Raw genomic sequence first — 18,129 nt, 5'->3', positions numbered from 1 at the left:
CATTAGTTGCTTCTTGGCTGGATTATACTACATGAGCTACGTGTGCTGCACGTGTACTATGTGTACGTATACAATGTGTATGCCAGATGAATTTTCATGAGGTAGCCATCACAAGGATTTTTCTCAGGGACCAACTCTGCTCTGACCAGGGAGTGGCTGCTCCCTCTCTTGCACCCAACATGGATCAGGAGAGCTGGACTTGCCAGGGTGAGTCACAGAAGAGAGTGATGGATAAGCTCTGCCATCTGATTATCTCCACTCTGTATTTATCTTGCCTTTGTATTAACATTTTACAGGATTTTTAAGACCAACAAATTCACAGAATGCTCTCATTGTATCTTTAAATCCACAGGGTACACAGGAGTGCTAAAAGCATCACTATAATAAAATGTTACTATCTCAAGATAAAGCACAGTGAAAGGAAAATATGAGCAACAGCAACTACCACTGCAGCACATGTGAGCAAAGACTTGGTTTACTTTTTTTGTTTGTTTTGAACAGTAGTTCTCTGTGCAGTGAAAGTAGTAAAGCCTGGGCTTTTATGGGTTTGCATTTAAAGGTTGTCCTGTCCATACGAACTGAGCTCAAACTGTGCATCTTCCCTTAGCAGGGGCACTCATCAGCCCTCTCCCCTGTACCTGACTACCTATTGTCAGGAAACTTAAAGAAACTCCGTATATATGAGACTTTAATCAAACTTGGCTAAGTGGATAAAACCAGTTATGTTCACAATTTGTCGATACTGAGGTGCAGCTGACTGGCAGACAAGGAAGTGCTGCAGTAGGTGCTGCATCAACCTTTGTTCCTTAGAAATGCAGAAAAAAAAAAAAAAAAAAAAAAAAAAAAAAAAAAAAAACACGTATAAAGTTACTTCACAGCATGAGCATTTTAACTATATGCAAACATATTTAATTTGCCTTTAAACTCATTATTTATGAATCCTTCATATATTGCTTTTATTAGACTAATAGCTTAGGTCTGCATCCCAGACTACACCACTGCTTTTCAGAAGAGAAGTCAGCCAGTTGACTGAAGCCCAGTGAGAAGTGCATTCCATAGGATCTTTTTTTTTTTTTTTTTGATCTTCCTCAGCAAGGAGTAACCCTGTAACTCACTGGCTTTGTGGTTGCAAGTCCCCGTGGAGTCCTCCTGCTCTCGTCTTGGAATGTCAAACCTCCTCTGATGTGTTATTTCAGGTAAGATGCTTTTTACATCTCTACTACAGCAGTACAGATTAATACTAACTGGCTACATTTAGTTCCCATTATAAAAACTCCAGCGTTTGAAGTTGTAAGGCAATTTTTAGTACCAGTTGGAATAGCCAGCTGTCACCTTTCTGTCAGCCTTTATGGAGTCTGTCTAGGCTGGCTATTGTTAGAGTTACTTACGCCCTAACATAATCACAAGTATGTCTTTAAATGATTAAAATTTAATATGAACACTCAGACATGGCACGGCTATGACGGAAAAGGTTAGCGTGTTCAGAGTTGTTGGTTTGTTGTTCTTTTTGGTTTGGTTGGGTTTTCTTGGAATGGGAAATTCTGCAGCTCCCAACCCTTTTCACATCCTGCTAGGCACAAGGGACCCTGGACCAGAAACCTGCTGCCAGCTCAGGAGGGCAGGGACTTTAGTGCCTGTTTGCTTATGACTGTGTTTATTGTTTGGGATTCTCTGCTCTTTTGCAGGTGTTTCCGATGCTCTGCATCTCTCTGAGCCATGTCCCAGCAATGACTATCCAAATGGTAACCAAGAGATGCTGTTTTTTTCCTGAACAACCTGCTCAACAGTGCAGACAGAGCCCCAGATCCCAACGGTATGTTTTCCTGCAGCGGTCACAGCTGTATGAAGACACGTGGAGGTAAGAGCCACTGTGGGATGCTGCGGGATTTCAGGGATGCTGTGGGGTCCCGGGGATGCTGCAGGGTTTGCAGGATGCTGTGGGATGCTGCAGGGTCTGCAGGATGCTGAGAGATGATCAATACCCCAGGGAGGTTGTGGGGTCCCAAAGGTGCTGCGTGATGAGTGTTAGCTGGGGTGCCGTGGAAGGAGCAAGACCCCAGGGCAGTGGTGGGATTCCAGCAGTGTGGTGGGATGCAGCGATGCTGTGGGAATGCCCGGGCCCCCAGGGATGCTGCGGGAGCCCAGGGACCCCAGGAGCCAGCAGGGGGCCGCAGAGGTGGGAACCACAGCCCAGGGCATGGCTCCCCGGTGGCTCTGGGGCCCTGCCGGGGAGCGACCCGCAGCCCCCCGCCCTGCCGAGCCCCCAGCGCGGTGGGGCAGCGCCCAACGGCCTCAACGGGGCCCAACCGAGCGGCGCCCCCCGGGGCCGGGCCGTGCCGGGGCCTCCGGCCCCTCCGGGTCGCCCAGGGGAGCAGGAGTTTCCGTGGCACAGCCTTGCCCTCGCCGCCTGCCTGCCCTGGAGAATTTGCAAGTGAGATGCGGAGAATGCCGGCGGGAGCTCGGATGGCTTTTAATGTTTTATCGAGGCCCAGCGCGGGGATGGGGTAACGCCGGTAATCAGGACTTGCAGCCTCTGAAATGCAGTGTCTGTCAGTGATGAACCCTTGGCCGTTGCTTTATGAATGGGAAAGAACACCCGTTTTTTAAAAATAAATGACTCGCTACTACTTTTTGACTAATACACTCATTGACAATTTTTTTTCCCCTTTTCAGTCTCTTAGCAATTATTGTACTTCAGTTCCATCGAAAAGCGAGGGATTTGATAGACTTGTTCTCTGAAATAGAAAATGAGTGCCAGGCATTCTTCTTTCCGTCTGAAATACTCAACTCCAACCACTGCCAATAATAAAGACATAGTATATTTTTAATTGACATTCAGCTGCTTCTTAGAATGGGTTTGAAAACATCACTTTTCCCAGATGTCTTTGTAATAAACCAGGGAAAAGTAACAGAAGCATTTAAGATTTATTTTGCCCAAGGGGAAGTTTTATTCTGCTGTTCCACTTGGTCTTGTTTGCTTGTTTTTTAAGTATAGAAACTTAAATGCAATTTGTTTAGTACTTTCCTGACACTCAAGATTTCAAATCCAGGTACAACTCTGCATCACATGCGACCCCTAAAGGCCAGCTTTAAGGTACAACCCCAGAACAGGAAATGTAAATGGGTCTTTTAAGAGAAATCTTTGGAGTCTGGAAATTTTGTAGCTAGTGTTTTGTTTTGTCTTTATCTCTTTTGAACAGGTTGCATTAAAGTATGACACTGCTGCTGTTGAGTAGAGCTTGCTAACATGAAACTCCCTGGAATTGTCTGCATCCAGGAGCACTATGGAGCAATTTTTAACATGGAGAAGAAATTGTTACATGTGTCTGGTAATAGAAGACATTATTTCACTGACAGAAAACTCATCCTGAGTGGGGGAGCAAAACCCTGGCACCAACCTCCTAATGCTACAGTGAAAGGAAATGCTGGAGCACGGAATGAAAAAAATATGAGAGCGGTGGTGACAGGAGGCGGAGGCTATTTTGGATACAAGCTGGGATGTGCTCTTGCCAGCTCAGGAGCTTCTGTTGTTCTGTATGACATAAACAAGCCTATATGGGAAATTCCCAATGGAGTAGTGTGTATCCAGGTATGATAAAAACACATTTTCACAACAGTCAGTTAGTTCCATATGCCTTTTCCATAACGTATTACTAGTTTTCACAGAATCCAAATAGCAAATTGCAAATCATTGCAAATTTCAAGAACTTTTTAACCTGAATATCCCACATGACGTTTTGTGAGCTGGATTTTAATATGCATCTGAAATAAGGAAAGCAATGAAATCTGTAATGTGTAGCAGAGCACCTGCTTCATCTCCTGTCTCTGAAGGTACTCCTCAGGACCAAGTCACTTCCCTCACCTGGACCTTAGTTTATTCACCTGTAAAATGAATAGAACACTTTCATAATTCATAGGGATATTATGAGGCTTAATGAAGGCTTTTAAAGTCCTGTGAGGTCTACATAAGAAATATATAATTATCAGCAAGTACTGAAATGGATCTGGTTTTCAGTCCCAGGATATACAGTAGGTACAGTTATATATATACATTCCCTCTGGGCTAACCTACTATATGACAAATGCTAACCTACAGTTTTGATTTCAGTTCCAAATATCTTTTCCTATGTATTACAGGCAGATGTCAGGGATTATGATGCCATATTTGCAGCCTGTGAAGGAGCTGACTGCGTGTTTCATGTAGCTTCATATGGAATGTCAGGAAGAGAGCAAGTGAGTCCAAATAGTTTTGTACCTTTCTGTGTGACTGCTCACACCGTGGATGAGAGGCTTGATGCTGCAACACTGCATGTTAGACTTTTTCTCTTCAGATTATCCTGAGAACCTGAATCCATGTCCATGCTGTTTCAGTGAATTGCTCTGTGCAAACTGATATGCTAGCTTCAGATAGTCTCCTTACAGTACTCTTTTCCTAGTTGTGAAATTATTTCCTTACTACTACAGGCACTAACAGTAGCCAGGGAGGATGTTAGAGTTGGAAATGGTCTTGAAAAATGCTGAAAGATTGCAAGGACAAAAGGATAGACAAGGGAGGCAGGTTCCCTCCAAAACCCCTTTCCCTAAACCTTTTAAATGGAACTCATAAATGTAAAGTCACTGAAGAATGAAACCTTAACTAAATTATACTTAAGTAAATTATACTTTTGGTTATAACTATTTATTTATATAACTCAATTGTAACAAGTGTTGTATTTCAAGTCTTACTTTTTTACCATTAGTGAGTAAAAAAATACACTTGATGTCGGACTCTGAACCACAATTTTTTATGACTGAAGTTACAAATGCACACACCCCTTCTTACCTTATTTAATAAAATGAATTTCAGGAATTGCCTTAGCTGGATAGAATAGCTAACTAAAAGACATTTGCAACTGGGCAGTGTGTACTTGGAATTGCTTTGGGTAGAGCCAACTGGTCAGTGAAGTGCTACTGAAACATAGATAATTAACATATTGTTACCAGTTGAGTCCAAAAGCACCATGATTCTCTTTGCTTCAAGCAAGTTAGTCTGTAAAAATACAAGAAAAATGCAAGTGTAGCTTAAAAATGATTATCTGATTTCTGGAAGTCTAAGACAGTAGTCTAAATCATTTTTAAAAACCAAAGTACTCATTACTCTGGGGACACTGTGGACACTTGCAACATTCACCTATTGAATTTAAAATGTGTTATTATTCAAAGATGCACAATTTCTTCATTTTCCTAGTTGCACAGAGAAGAGATTGAAACTGTAAACATTCACGGAACAAGGTTCATCATTGATGGTAGGTATCTAACTTTGCCATTGGGTGTTAGTATAACAGATCAAAATATCATGCCACTTAGAAGAAAACTAGTTGGCATACACTGTTTTTTACCAAATGCTTCACAGTTTCGGCAGAAACTGAGGAAACAGGGCAATATATATATATATATTTAATACCTGATTCTGCTATGGGGTATGACATGAGAGCCAGTACTGTAGTTCAGTTACCAGCTGCTCATAATCATGTTTAACCTGATAGCAGAATCTGTATGCGTGTCAGACATCTTCCATGTGCACTTTATAGCATTAAACCTCACTGCTGTCCAATAGTTTGTGCACAGGTAGTGGGCAGCCCTTGAAATATAATGTCTTCTAGCTACCTACCTGATAGGGCTGACAGCCCATCTCAGTAGGCTGGTAGCAGCCATCCCCAAGGCCCAGTTAGTTTACAGTATCCAAATTAGGATACAGCAGATTATAAAGCACTTGGTTCTGAACTGATATTTTCTATTTAATTGATATCTTCCACATGCTTTGCATTTTAAATAACCCAATCATGAAATTGAAGGATTTGCTCTTCTAAGATTTGGCAGTTTCTCTGAAAAGGTGCATTGCCAGTGCATACAGGTTTATTTTCCATATTGTTGAAGTTTCCACTAAACTAATTTACTTTATATATTGCTGCAGCCTGCAAACAAAGGAATATCACTAGGCTGATATACACCAGTACAGTAAATGTGGTGTTTGGAGGACTTCCTATTGAAGATGGTGATGAGGAAACTGTGCCATATTTTCCCATAGAAAAGGTATTTTAGTTGTATTATTTTCTCAAGTTTCCTTTTTGTTTATTTTCTTTCTGAAAAAGCCTGGAATTTTCATGACCATATTTTGCCTAATGCCAGAATCTAATGCCAAGAAAGAAAAAAGAAAAAGCAAAGGTCTTTACACTCTTTAACACATCACAGTTTTATATATATTGCAGTATGTATTTTTTTTTCTATCAAACTCTTGATTTTGGAAAATAACTCATACAGTGTCCCATTCACATTAGTGAAATTCCACCTGGACATAGGGATTGTGTTATATCACTTGGTGCCTCTTTGGTCATTTATTATTTATATGATTTTTCTGTTTCTCCCTTACTGAAGATAATTTATATTCAACACAGTACTGATATAGAAAAGCAGCCTGTCTTTATATGGTTTTATTGCACTGAATTAAAAAGTAGTACTTCTGGTTGCTTTGTGTATATGGTTGATTTTTGTGTCCCTCCTCTCTCCATCTGCTACTTTACAGTCTTTTGAGAAGTAGAGATGGGTAAAGAAAATACTAAAAAATATTGCGAATAATATGTTGAATAATATTTTCTCTGGGACAGTGCCACAAGAAAGTGAACTGGAGAATTCAGACTAATCATGATGTCTTTGAAAAAGAAATCCAGATTACAAAGTAGTGATCAATTACCTTCTTGGCAGTATTCAAGCATACATATATTTATCACTTCTCAAATGGACTGAAATTAATTAACTGGATTTGCATAAACAAAACTGCTTGCTTGCCTTGGCAATATGCTTGTATTTTATCCTAAACCAAAACCTCAAAAATTCTGTATTTTTTGTGGTGTTTGTTGCCATCTGCTAAGTAAAAATGAGTGGAGAAGCAATGCCTCTCTCTGTCATTTTAAGAATACATACAAACATATTTGCTTTTTCTCTGTAGCATGTTGATCATTATTCCAGAACCAAATCAATTGCAGAACAAATGGTACTAGCAGCTAATGGAACTCCACTAGCAGGTACTTTTGTGTTAGTGTAAATTCATAGTGGAATTTACACCTCTTCTTCTTGTACTTTTCTAACATCCTGTATCTGGTATCAGTCCTTCAGTGAACAAGATTGTCCAGTAATTATGAAATCAAATTACCTGCCCCGCTCCCAGACTGAAAGATTTTCTCTTAAAAATAACTTTTAATTGTAGTCCCCACAGTGTCAACTTAAGGCTTTGCCATGGCAGCAATAAATTCAGTATCTTAATCAAAAAGACGAAGATAGGTATAAATTAAACAATAACAAGTGTTTAATGTCACAGTATTATCCAACTTAAATAAAACAAGAATGCTGATTAAATCGTTCCCCTCCTTCCTTAGAGTTATATATTAAAATCTGAATAAGGCACCTGATACTACAGCCTGGAATTATTTATCAGTGCTTTCCAAAGTTTTCCATGTTGAGGAAGCCTCAATGCGCTTGAATACTTAGACTCACCTGTGAGATACTGTAACTGTCAGTGCAAAACAAATTAATGTAAAGTGCAACATGATTCCATGTGACCAAGTGATACTGAGCTAAATTTAGCTGTAGACAACTTACAGAAAAGACTTTCTTCACTTGATACTCACTGAAAGCTATAAAGAGATGTTAAGTCATTGATGAGCATTTCACACCAATGGAATTATTTTGTTCAAAAAATAAAGTTCTTTTTCCTTATTTCCTCTTCTCCCAGCATCTCAACACCTCAAAGTCACTCTTAATTTTAGAAGGAATATACAGTTCTGCATTTCTCAATGAAATTAGAAGCTTACACTAGTTTACCTGTGCGAAGGATTAAAACGATTCAGTGAGTTTTTAATCAGTCACTGTTCCAAACATCCCGTTTTGATCCTGTGCCATCAGCAGGATTGAGTATATTGCTTGTTTTCAAGTAGTATTGAGAACAGTTATTAGCAGATGAAGAACCAGTCAACAGATACACTTCCGAAGTGACTGGATTTTCATGATGGTCCTTACTTTCTCTTACTGAAGTTACTAAGTTCTAGTTCTAGTGGGAGCAGGATGTGCCTGCTGTTGAGATCCTTTCAGCTCTATCTTGCACAGCTAGTGAGACACTGTTTCCCTTCAGTAATTTTGTATGAGCTTGGTTTCATTCCACTTTCTTACCAATGACATGCTCACATCAGCAAACTCATCACCACAGTTGGCACACTCATTGGCTGCTTTGGCACGGAGACAAAGGGCTGGTTAGTAAAAGGTCTGGAAATATGTAGTAATTTCTAGGAATTCAACTATGCCAGTGCTTTGAGTATTCATAGAAGGGTTTGGGTTGGAAGGGATCTTTAAAGTTCATCTGGTCCAACCCCCTGGCATGGAGTCTAGCTGGCAGGATTTTTCTGAATCCCATTCTGGTCTTTTGCATGTTCTGATTCTGCCAAGTTAATACTCAACTACTAATTCAACACCTTTTGGTGTGTAGTATTTTTTAAGCTGGTAAAATTAATTTAATTCAGAGTAAATTCTGCTACAGCATTCTTTAGTTCATGCAATCGATACTGTAATCATGTGAAAGTCACTTAAGAATGGTTTTATCAATTCTTCTAGGAGGTGGAATACTCTATACATGTGTTCTTCGCCCACCAGGCATCTACGGACCAGAAGAGCAGAGACACCTGCCAAGGCTAGCAGTATGTATTTTAATTTTTAATCAGCAGAAATTTCTATGATATAAACTAACATCACTTACACGTGTTACAAATTGACTGACCTGCTTATCTGGCAGCAATTTAACAGTTTGATTGTCTATTGAAGATAACTTTTTTCAGACACTATCTTACATCTGTAAAGAATGCTTGGTACATTTAAAAACATATTTTTAATATAAATACATGTAAGTCCAGCTTTATAACGTAATGCTTGCTGTAATTATAAAATTCAGACCAATCTACGGTATTTCAAATGTGTATTTGCATGCAACTTATACCAAGTGGTTTAAAATACTTATGAAAAGAGATACAACAAATGTCTTTTTTTCCAGTCTGAACAGCTTTCACTGTCCAAAGAAACAAGTTAAGGTGTCAGAAGCACCCTCTAGTACAATATGTTGCTAAAGGGTAAACAGCTGAGGAGCTCATGTTTTGCTGTTTTTCACTTGCTGTTTTTTAAATTGTATGAATAGTATAGTGTTTACAACATGATTTCTGTAGAGTTATAAGAGTCAGTTATTTTAAAAGGATCAGCAAAATACAAAGTTCTGCACAGCTTTGAGAACAGTTCAAGCTTACCACATAATAAATATTTTTCTTTTGTGGCTGAGGGGGGGAATTATGTTAAAATCAACTGAAATATACTTTGTCATCTTCTAAATAAAATCATGTTTTATAATGTCATGTGCCATTTAAGGTAAACCTAAGATGTTTTCTTTAGCCCTTCAAAGAAACACTGTATTTTGTTAATTCCATTTAAAATTCTAAGCTTATTTATTGTGAGCCCAATGTAAGGTATTGTATTTAACTGTCACATTTTGTAGCTTCTACAACATACATTAAATAAAAAATGTGACACCTAGTATTACCTTCCTTTTTTTTCCAGACAAAGCTATTAGATTTGATCTGATTTTGTGAATACTTTTGAGCCATTCAGAACTACATTTTACCTTTCCATAAAATATTTTACTTATCCTTAGAACAGACTTTTATTTTTTGTAAATTTGGGATGTATTGTATTCAAAAGACAGGATTCAGGCAAGCTGATAGATAAGTAAGTCTGGAAAAAGACATTGTGTTTCTCCATGGACTGAATATAGGCAATACAAAATTTGCAGTGCTGCTCTTGTATCTAATTCAGCCCTGCTATGGAAATATTATCTACTTGGGATAGACATGAATTTATTTCTGGACACCTGAGACCATGTAATTGCTTTTTGGAGGCAAGGCACACACTAGTCCATTCTGGCAGAATGGCTTCTACCTACCCAGAATATTTTTCTGCTATTCAATGGGGCATATCACACTACTGAGGGATTTTTGGAACAAAATTCTACCCATATAAGTGATTTTTTATGAAATAATTTATGTGCTTCTCAGCTAAAAGAAACAGAATTGTAGGAAAGTCAGGACTAAAAGAGGACCCTGAGAGGTTATCTAGTTCTTCTCCCACATGCAAAACCAACTATACCTTGACTACTTTTGAAAAATGTTTGTCTAATCTGCTCTTACACATTTGTTGATGGATAATCTGACCCCCTGTAGGCAATCCAGATTAGTTCTTAGCTATCAGAAGCATTTCCCTACTAGACAACCTAAATATCTCTTAGAGCAATATGCTTCCATTTCTTCTTAAACTATCTGCTATAGATTTACAGAACCAGTTATATTGTTTTAAACAGTTTTGTACATTCTTGAAGATTTAGCATATCCTCCTCCATCTTTTTTTATTAAATCACCTCAGTTCTTTCAGTCCTTCCTCATAAACAGTATTTTTAGAGCTGTCTGCACTTCTTTTGATTCTTTTTAATTGACTCATGTATTTTTTTTTTAAAGTAGAGACTAACAGTACATTTACCTGGACAAGAAAGTGCACTTTACCTCATTTTAAAACTCATCTTTCTTTGGTTTCATGTTTTTTTTATGTCTACAGAAGAACATTGAGAGAGGGCTACTTAGCTTCAAGTTTGGGGATCCTTCTGCTAAAATGAACTGGGTGCATGCAGAGAATCTTGTACAAGCTCAAATTCTAGCTGCTGAAGCTCTCACCCCTGAGAAGAACTATATAGCTGTAAGTAAACAATAAAAACACCACAGTTTTCATTTACAGAGGATCCAACCGCTGTATCCTGTGCTACAGTGGCTACTGTAGTAATAATACTTTATGTTTGTGGCGGTGTCCTTTAGCTTGTGCTGTCTGTATTTTTATTGACAAACGTGCCATGATTTGGGCTGTGGCAGCACTGGCTGTGCAGTTTGTTAGGAGTTGGAATATTCAGTTCTTCAAGAACATCTCAATCTTTGCATTTTCATAATATTTGCAATTTCTGGAAGATGAAAAAAGAATAATTGATGTTGGAAATTAAATTGGATGGTTAGGCAAGTTTACCCCTGTTCCCCCACATATAGGTCCAGGCTTAATATTCTGAGCTGCAATAATCAATTCTTCCTATACTGTACATAAATAAAAGCTGTCAGCACATTTCATTTATGTACATTGATTTTAGAATTAGTTGCAACCATTTTCCTCCTTGTAAACACATTTTTAATCTGACCTAGAAGCACTACCCTTGAAAGCACATTAGAAAGATTTTCAAAGTGGATTAAACTACTTTTTCTAAAACTCCAAAATGGTAAAATGCAACTTATGCCTTGGTTACACAGGTGGAATCATATGGATTTCAGTATGCCTTAACTAGACTGAGATCAGAACATCTCCCACCATTTGTTAAGTATGTGTTAACAGCAAAAGTGATATATGGCACCATTTTCAGTGCATTTGATGATCTCCGTATAGTCAGGATAGTCATCCCGTATAGGTACCTCTGTAATAATTTATAAATTTAATGTTGATTGTAAAAACTGGTTATCCACGTGACTATCAATGTCATTGCACATGGAAGTGAAGTTGATGGAAATACATTTAGTTTGTTGGCTTGTATAAATATCCATGCACATTTTATATCTCTGTATAATTTTTAAGCTATTCCTAAGGAATGAAATCAACACATATGAAGTATTATTTTTACTAACCTCTCTCTTCTTTACCTCTTTAACAGAGTGGTCAAGTGTATTTCATTAATGATGGTGAAAAATTCAACCTTTTTGAATGGTTAACTCCACTCGTACGTACAATATATGATTTATCTCCAAATATATTAACTTACTTGACTATATAAAACTCTGGCTTTTGTGTGTATATGATGTATTTGGTATGTTTGCTTTCAGTCTCAGAGTTCTGCTCTGAATGTGTGTTTAGTTCCTGCTTGACGTTCAGTTTGATTAATGCTGTAACAAAGCCTACCTAAAATATTACATTAAAACATCTGTCTTTACTGAGATGTAAGGACTGTCTAAGCTAGTATCCTTATTAGAACAGCCAGTATCCTCATTTCTTGGGCATTCAGATGTTAACTCTGGCTGTTTTAACATGGACAAAAAGATATATATAAACCCTAATTATTAATCTGTAAGATAAAATATTTTCAAAAGATCATTTTTGCTGTTAATGATGGGCTCAAAACCATAAATATGTCTCAAGGTTAAATAAGGTGTCAGCATACTATGACATTTAGGATAATTATTATAATCCCTTTTTCATATATTTTTAAGACTGCCACTTAAAAATTACATAGTGTCTGCAAGTGACGTTTAACTAGAATACCCTAAAAAATGAAAACAAATACTAAGAGCAATTATTAACTTTTCTGTGTTACTAGTAAATACTTCCATAAATATCTTATGGACTGAAACTTTAAAACTTGTTTGAGGCTTCTGTTTATATTTTTTTCACTTTTTTTTTTTTTTTTTTTTTTTTTTAATCTCTTTCAGTTTGAAAGTTTAGGTTGCAGTAAACCATGGATACGTATTCCTACTTCCTTGGTTTATACATCAGGTAAAAATACTTTACCAACATTTCTCTGTCCTGCCCAGAGCACCCATGCTCCAAATTACAATGTTGTTGTTTTTTTCTTAATGTGACTGCAATTTCAATTTTCACGTATAAAATATGCTGCCAACTCATCTAGTGTGCATCAGTGAAGTTCAGCTCTATTCAGTGTGTTAAAACGGAATGATCTGTTACTTAAGTACTTAAGTGCCATTAAAAAATGGGGGTTTTGTTTTGTAAGACTTATTAAGTGTGTAACTTTTTGGAGTAAATGGTATAAATGTAAAAAGTTGAATGTAATAATCAATGACTTCATGAAATATATTAAAGAGTATCTGCTCTGCCTGCAGGGCTTAATTTATTGTACTCCTGTACCCCATGCTCCCCCAAAATCAAAACCCATGTGGAAGAAAAAAAAAAAAAAAGAATCCAATCCAGAATAGTTTGTTTTTCTCACATTTTTATGAAGTCTCAAGATCTTTGCACTAGCCCTGTCACCAACCCACCAAATCTTTTTTACATAATCACCCTAAATCAGGCTGATTAAAGATCCAAGTCCTGGTAAGCAAGTAGTCCTGTTGATGTTAGTAATGGTGCTCTGAGCTGTTAGACATGTGATTTCCCTTTGTTGTTGAAATAAGCCAAAGTCATAATGGCACAGCAACTTATTATTCTTACCTCAAGTAGAAATCTTTTGTTATACAGCCATGATAATGGAGTATCTTCATCTGATGCTGAAACCATTTGTTGAACTGTCCCCCCTGCTGACCAGAAATGAGGTAAAGTTGTTGTTTGTAAACTCCCCTTAATCCCACAGGATGCATACACACCGTGTGATTACTGAGGCAAAATTTGAGATTAAGTCAGCAGGAAGTAAAAGCCACCCAGTACATCTTATGCTTCCAGATTGCAGGGCAAATGTATGCATCAGGTACATTTCAGGCAATTATTTTATACTCATCACTGTATTTTTTGAGAAGATAAAAGAGTAGGTTTGCAATCTGGCAGAGGCTGCTTCAGCAGTTCCTTCCTTCCAAGGCCCAATATCCTGAATGGCTGATCAGTCGGGACCTGATTTTTGAAGATCTTTATGCTCCTAAGAGATGGCTTCTACCTGCATCCTTAGATATATAGACAAGTGTGCAGAACAGTTTTTGTGGATGTTTTCAAGAGTAGAATATTGTGCTTGGCTGCCTTCCTGCCTCTTAGGGCTTTCAAGACTTCTCTTGAGTGAACAATTCTAAAGACAATGTGACATTTCAATAGGATTTTGAAATATATATATAATTTACATTTCCATTAACTGGGTTTTTGTTACCATTTACAAACTTTGAATTTCCTGTGTATTCATACCTTTCAATGTTGACTCTTTTGCCCTACAGGTGCAGAATATTTCCATAACTCATACATTTCGAATAGACAAGGCACGGAATCAGCTAGGGTACAGCCCAGAGAAATTTGTGTTTGCTGATTCTGTGGACCATTACATTAAAACAAGACCAGAAGCCCAGAACGATCACATCTTCCTCAAAGTTTTGCTTTTGTTAATTGTTAGTTTAAGTTTGATCTTTCTTTCTCTAAGATTTGATGACCTTTCAGTTTTGCATTTTTTTAAGGAAACAAAACACTGAGCTGCATAAACTGCACATACTCAATCACAGTACCCATGGATCATCTTGATCTCCACAATACTTACTGGCCCCAATGCAATAGGCAGGCAGTTATTTTAGACCCTACAAAAATAATAATTGTAACCTATAAGTAGCTGTACTTAAGAAATTAAAATACTGTGAACAATTATGGCCAAAGATCAACAATGAAACACACTGGAGTCAAGACCACTGAATCTATGTATTTCACACCAAAAATCTTTTCAAATTGAATGATGAAGTGCATGAGGACCTGCAAAAGGAAAAGAAGCTTCAACCAGTCTTCAGTGCTTCACCAATGAAGAAAAATGGCTAAAATAAGGAGGAAGGTTGACTACAGCTGCTGCCATGCTCATTACTCTGGGGAACTGAGGAACACACAAAGGGACCAACAATGAGAATGTATTACTGTAAATAACACAAGCCAGGTGAAAAGGGGAAGTTCACACTGTGTGAATTTATTTTGTGAATTAGCTGTATCACTGTACATGAAGGAAAATAAAAGTGCACTTGAAACTCTGCTGAAGTTGGTGCTGTGCCTCTGTGAATGCTGCTGCAGACCTTGCCGTCCTACTGTGGGGTGCAGTGACCAGCAGCAGGACCTGCTGGCAGGGCAGAGGCCTATCAGACAGTTGCAGGTATGGGTTTTCACGAGTCAAAACTGTGCATGTTTTAGTTACAAGTTATTAATTATTCTACGTTAATTTATGTTGCTGTAAAAGAATCTGCAACTAAGGGTTGTACTAATCTTTGTACTGCTTCCTTTACCTCTAGTACTGCGATAGGTATACAACAAGGTTTAGTCACTTCGCAGCTAAACTTTAGTCACAACTAAGGTTTTGCACTTAATTTGTAATGGACCGCGGCTGTACTGAGCAAATCCCTGTAGCTGCGAAAAGGAGCAGCCTGCGTTTCGAATTGCCACGCTGCTGAAGCGTGCCTTCACCGCGGGAGGGCTGGGGAGGGCTCTGCTGCCACCTGCCTCTCCTGCTGCCCGGTTTGTCCCAGAAATCGCCTTCTCTGCACCTTCCCACCTGTAATGCTGGGGGAAAAGAGGCAAAAGCAGAGGCAGGAGAGGGCAAAGGGACCTGAGGAGCCCAGGCCGGGACGGGCGGGAGGCAGGAGCAGGCACCACATCGCCATTTCTCGCTGTCTTTAGCGGCCCGAGGCCGCACGGGAGGCGGTCGCCGTCCCCGCACGGAGCGCGGCTTTCCGCCCCCCGACTCCAGGGGCTGCCCGCCCGCCCCCGGCACCGCCCGGCCGCGAAAAGGATCCGCCGCCGCCGCGGGGCCAAAACTTCTTGGCAGCGGTGGGATTCGAACCCACGCCATCGAAATGACTGGAGCCTAAATCCAGCGCCTTAGACCACTCGGCCACGCTACCGCCTGCGTACTCAGGCGCCCGCCGGGCCTCTTTCAGCGGGGCGGCGCCGCCATTTTCCCCCCACAACTCTTCATTCCCCCTGCTTCTGCCCCTAGCTACCGCAGCACTCCCCCCGGAACCCCCGGCCGGTGCCCGCTGCCTTCTCCACCTTTCCCCTCCCCAGGGACCTCCACGGGTACCGCCCCCAGGCGCTCCGGCGCTGCCATCGCCGGCTCGGGGCTGCGGGGGGCGCCGCCGCCCGCCCGCTGTCCCTGCTGCAGGCCCGGCGGCAGGAGGGGGCAGGAGGGGGCGGCCCGGCCCGCACCCGGCAGGTGGCGCCGCTCCCCCGCCGGCACCCGGCGGCTGCAGACGTGGCCCCGGAGCCGCCCGCCCCGAGTCCTGAGTTGGCGGAGGAGGAGGGGAGGAGGAGGGCGGGCTGTGGCGGTGTGAGAGCCTCGGGGCACAGCTGGGAGCACCGGTCCCGGTGCTGCACCCGCAGGCAGCGGCTTGGTGGCTGGGGGCAGGCGGGGCCAGCGCGGCCTCTGAGGCAGCAGGGGAGGGAGGAACGGGCGGTGCTTCACCTGGATCGTCAGGTGGGCACAGAACAACATTGCTCTGAAAGTTAGTGTTTGGGGGGTGTTTTCCTTCTTCCCTTCAGCTGCTGTTCACTGTAATAGCAGTCTCTGAACAGAACCGTGTTGAGGGTGTCTTATGAAACATCCCAACAGAAAACTAAGCCTAGAGGATGTAGCATTCGTGGGCTAATTTTAATGTACGCTTCGATTTTGTATTTAATCACTTTTTTGGAGTTACTGATTGTTTGCTACAGAGAAGAGGAGCCCTAGACTTAAACCCAGAAAGCAGTACAGCCTGGCCCCAGGGTGTCAGAGACGGCTTATTTAAAATTATGAAAGATGTGTAACTTGAGCCAGTGTAACCCAACTATCTTCCTAGCCTAGCAGAACACTCTTCATGCAGCTGTACTGTGTAGTACAGCCATATGCCTCTGGGTCCCGTAATGATGCTGTGTATTTAAATTTAGTGTTTAAAGATAGTTGTTGCTGGGGCTTGTTCGGTTGTGCTCATATATCACACCAGTAAGCAGTATTCGGCTGTTATCAGTACCCTATGGCAGCAGCTGGTGACCTTTTGAAAACCATTACCACACATTTTCATGGAGTGGGAATGCAGCATCTGGCCTCGGCCAGGCCTTCACAATTAATCTGACGAGCCCACCCTCCTCCCAGCCCAGTGCAGTGCTCCTGGGGAGGAGGCATGAAACGGCTCAGGCTACTCTCTGCTTTATGTCCTCACGGAAACCTGCACTTGCACCACAGAGCAGGAGATCGTTGCCAAAATTGCAGGTGCCCCCAAACAGCTGGCAGCATTGCTGCAGGCACCTGCTGCTTCTTCCAGTCCCTGCATTAAGTTGCAGTTTAACTTATGTAAGTAATTTGGGTGGGGGGGTAGTGCCTGGCAGAGAGTCAGGGAATTTGCTGTGCATGTTGCTGATGAAAATAACAGCAGTTTTCCTCCTGAAGGTGATCTTGGCAGCGTTTCTGCCTGCTGCCTCCCTTTTTGGCTGCCAGCCCCCTCAGGGAGCAGTGGCTGAGTGTTCCTCCTGCCTGGGATGCCACCACAGGCTCTTGGTCTGTCACGGTGGGCATGCTGACATCAGCTGGTCCTGGTTTTATAGCCCCTCCCTTGTTTTTGTAGTGTTATTTACTAAATAGCAAGTGGTTTTGCTATTTGCTAAATAGCACTAATGAGGATTATTTATGTGAATAAAAGATTTAACAAGAGTGGCGGCCTCTTAGCAGGCTGCCAATGATTACAATTAACCCAGAACCTATTTATGTTAATTTCCATATGACCCATGTAAGGAGGAGTCTTGTTTAAAATCTTCCCAAATTCTGGTTTGAGAAAAAGTTTAGCCACGCACATTTTCAACTCAAAAAGTGAATGTTTTAGGAAGGAAGCTTTGAGGAGGTTTGAGGTTTTTGGATTTTGAAATCTGGAGCGTAATTCTGTTATTTCTAATAGGGAGATTGCATGCTGTGCTATTTGACTTGACCCTATGTGTGTGGAGCCCCCACGACCCGCAACAGCTCCATGCCTCCCCTGAGGGACTTGGCATGGGGATGGTCAACCCAGGGGCTCTGCCCCATAAAATCCACCTTTTGGCTCCAAACTCTGAGGAAACTGAAATGAAGGGGATGCGGAAGCAGCTCAGGTCATCAGCTGTGGCAGTTCCTGGTCAAGCACTGGTTCCTAGCACAGCTGCCTTCCCTCCTGTTCCCTTCAGGCTCAGGATCCCCCTGCCTCTACCACCTAACGGTGTCAGTGTGGGATTTTCGCCTCAATTTTTCATCATTTTTCTCTCTCTCTCTCTCTCACACACACACACACACACACAAAAGGAAAAAAATAAAAAAAAAAGCCATCTGGTAGACTTCTCCCGTCAGTTTGGCTGCGGGTCCTTTAGGGC

The 18,129-nt window shown here is 40.9% G+C and overlaps 1 protein-coding gene and 1 non-coding gene across 3 annotated transcripts; one reads left to right on the top strand and one right to left on the bottom strand.

Moving 5' to 3' along the window:
• The first annotated feature begins 140 nt into the window (after nt 1-140).
• Nucleotides 141-14,588, top strand: LOC118174369 (putative short-chain dehydrogenase/reductase family 42E member 2). Of its 2 annotated transcripts, XM_035339662.1 has the most exons (15): nt 142-207; nt 353-458; nt 1,093-1,196; nt 1,686-1,858; nt 3,201-3,589; nt 4,138-4,233; nt 5,228-5,285; nt 5,954-6,072; nt 6,986-7,061; nt 8,641-8,723; nt 10,675-10,812; nt 11,801-11,866; nt 12,573-12,636; nt 13,336-13,409; nt 14,013-14,588. In XM_035339662.1, the coding sequence occupies exons 5-15, from the start codon at nt 3,248-3,250 to the stop codon at nt 14,259-14,261; spliced, it is 1,365 nt and encodes a 454-aa protein (XP_035195553.1). In that variant the 5' UTR covers nt 142-207; nt 353-458; nt 1,093-1,196; nt 1,686-1,858; nt 3,201-3,247; the 3' UTR covers nt 14,262-14,588. The 2 variants fall into 2 exon arrangements, with proteins under 2 accessions (XP_035195552.1, XP_035195553.1); XM_035339661.1 differs by having other exon boundaries at nt 141-458.
• A 992-nt stretch (nt 14,589-15,580) lies between these two features.
• Nucleotides 15,581-15,662, bottom strand: TRNAL-UAG. The gene has a single exon. It is a non-coding gene; the product is annotated as a tRNA-Leu (tRNA).
• Between the last annotated feature and the right edge of the window lie 2,467 nt (nt 15,663-18,129).

This window comes from Oxyura jamaicensis, chromosome 14, assembly GCF_011077185.1.
Source record: "Oxyura jamaicensis isolate SHBP4307 breed ruddy duck chromosome 14, BPBGC_Ojam_1.0, whole genome shotgun sequence".
In the NCBI taxonomy this organism is placed as follows: Eukaryota; Metazoa; Chordata; class Aves; order Anseriformes; family Anatidae; genus Oxyura; species Oxyura jamaicensis.
Note: the sequence above shows the minus strand (reverse complement) of the source record. Positions and strands in the feature narration are given on the sequence as shown.

Coding starts and splice junctions, on each gene's coding strand:
- LOC118174369 (XM_035339661.1), top strand. CDS start 3,248: ATGAAACTCCCTGGAATTGTCTGCATCCAGGAGCACTATGGAGCAATT. Junction 4,234..5,227: donor GAATGTCAGGAAGAGAGCAA/GTGAGTCCAAAT, acceptor TCATTTTCCTAG/TTGCACAGAGAAGAGATTGA. Junction 13,410..14,012: donor CCCTGCTGACCAGAAATGAG/GTAAAGTTGTTG, acceptor TTTGCCCTACAG/GTGCAGAATATTTCCATAAC.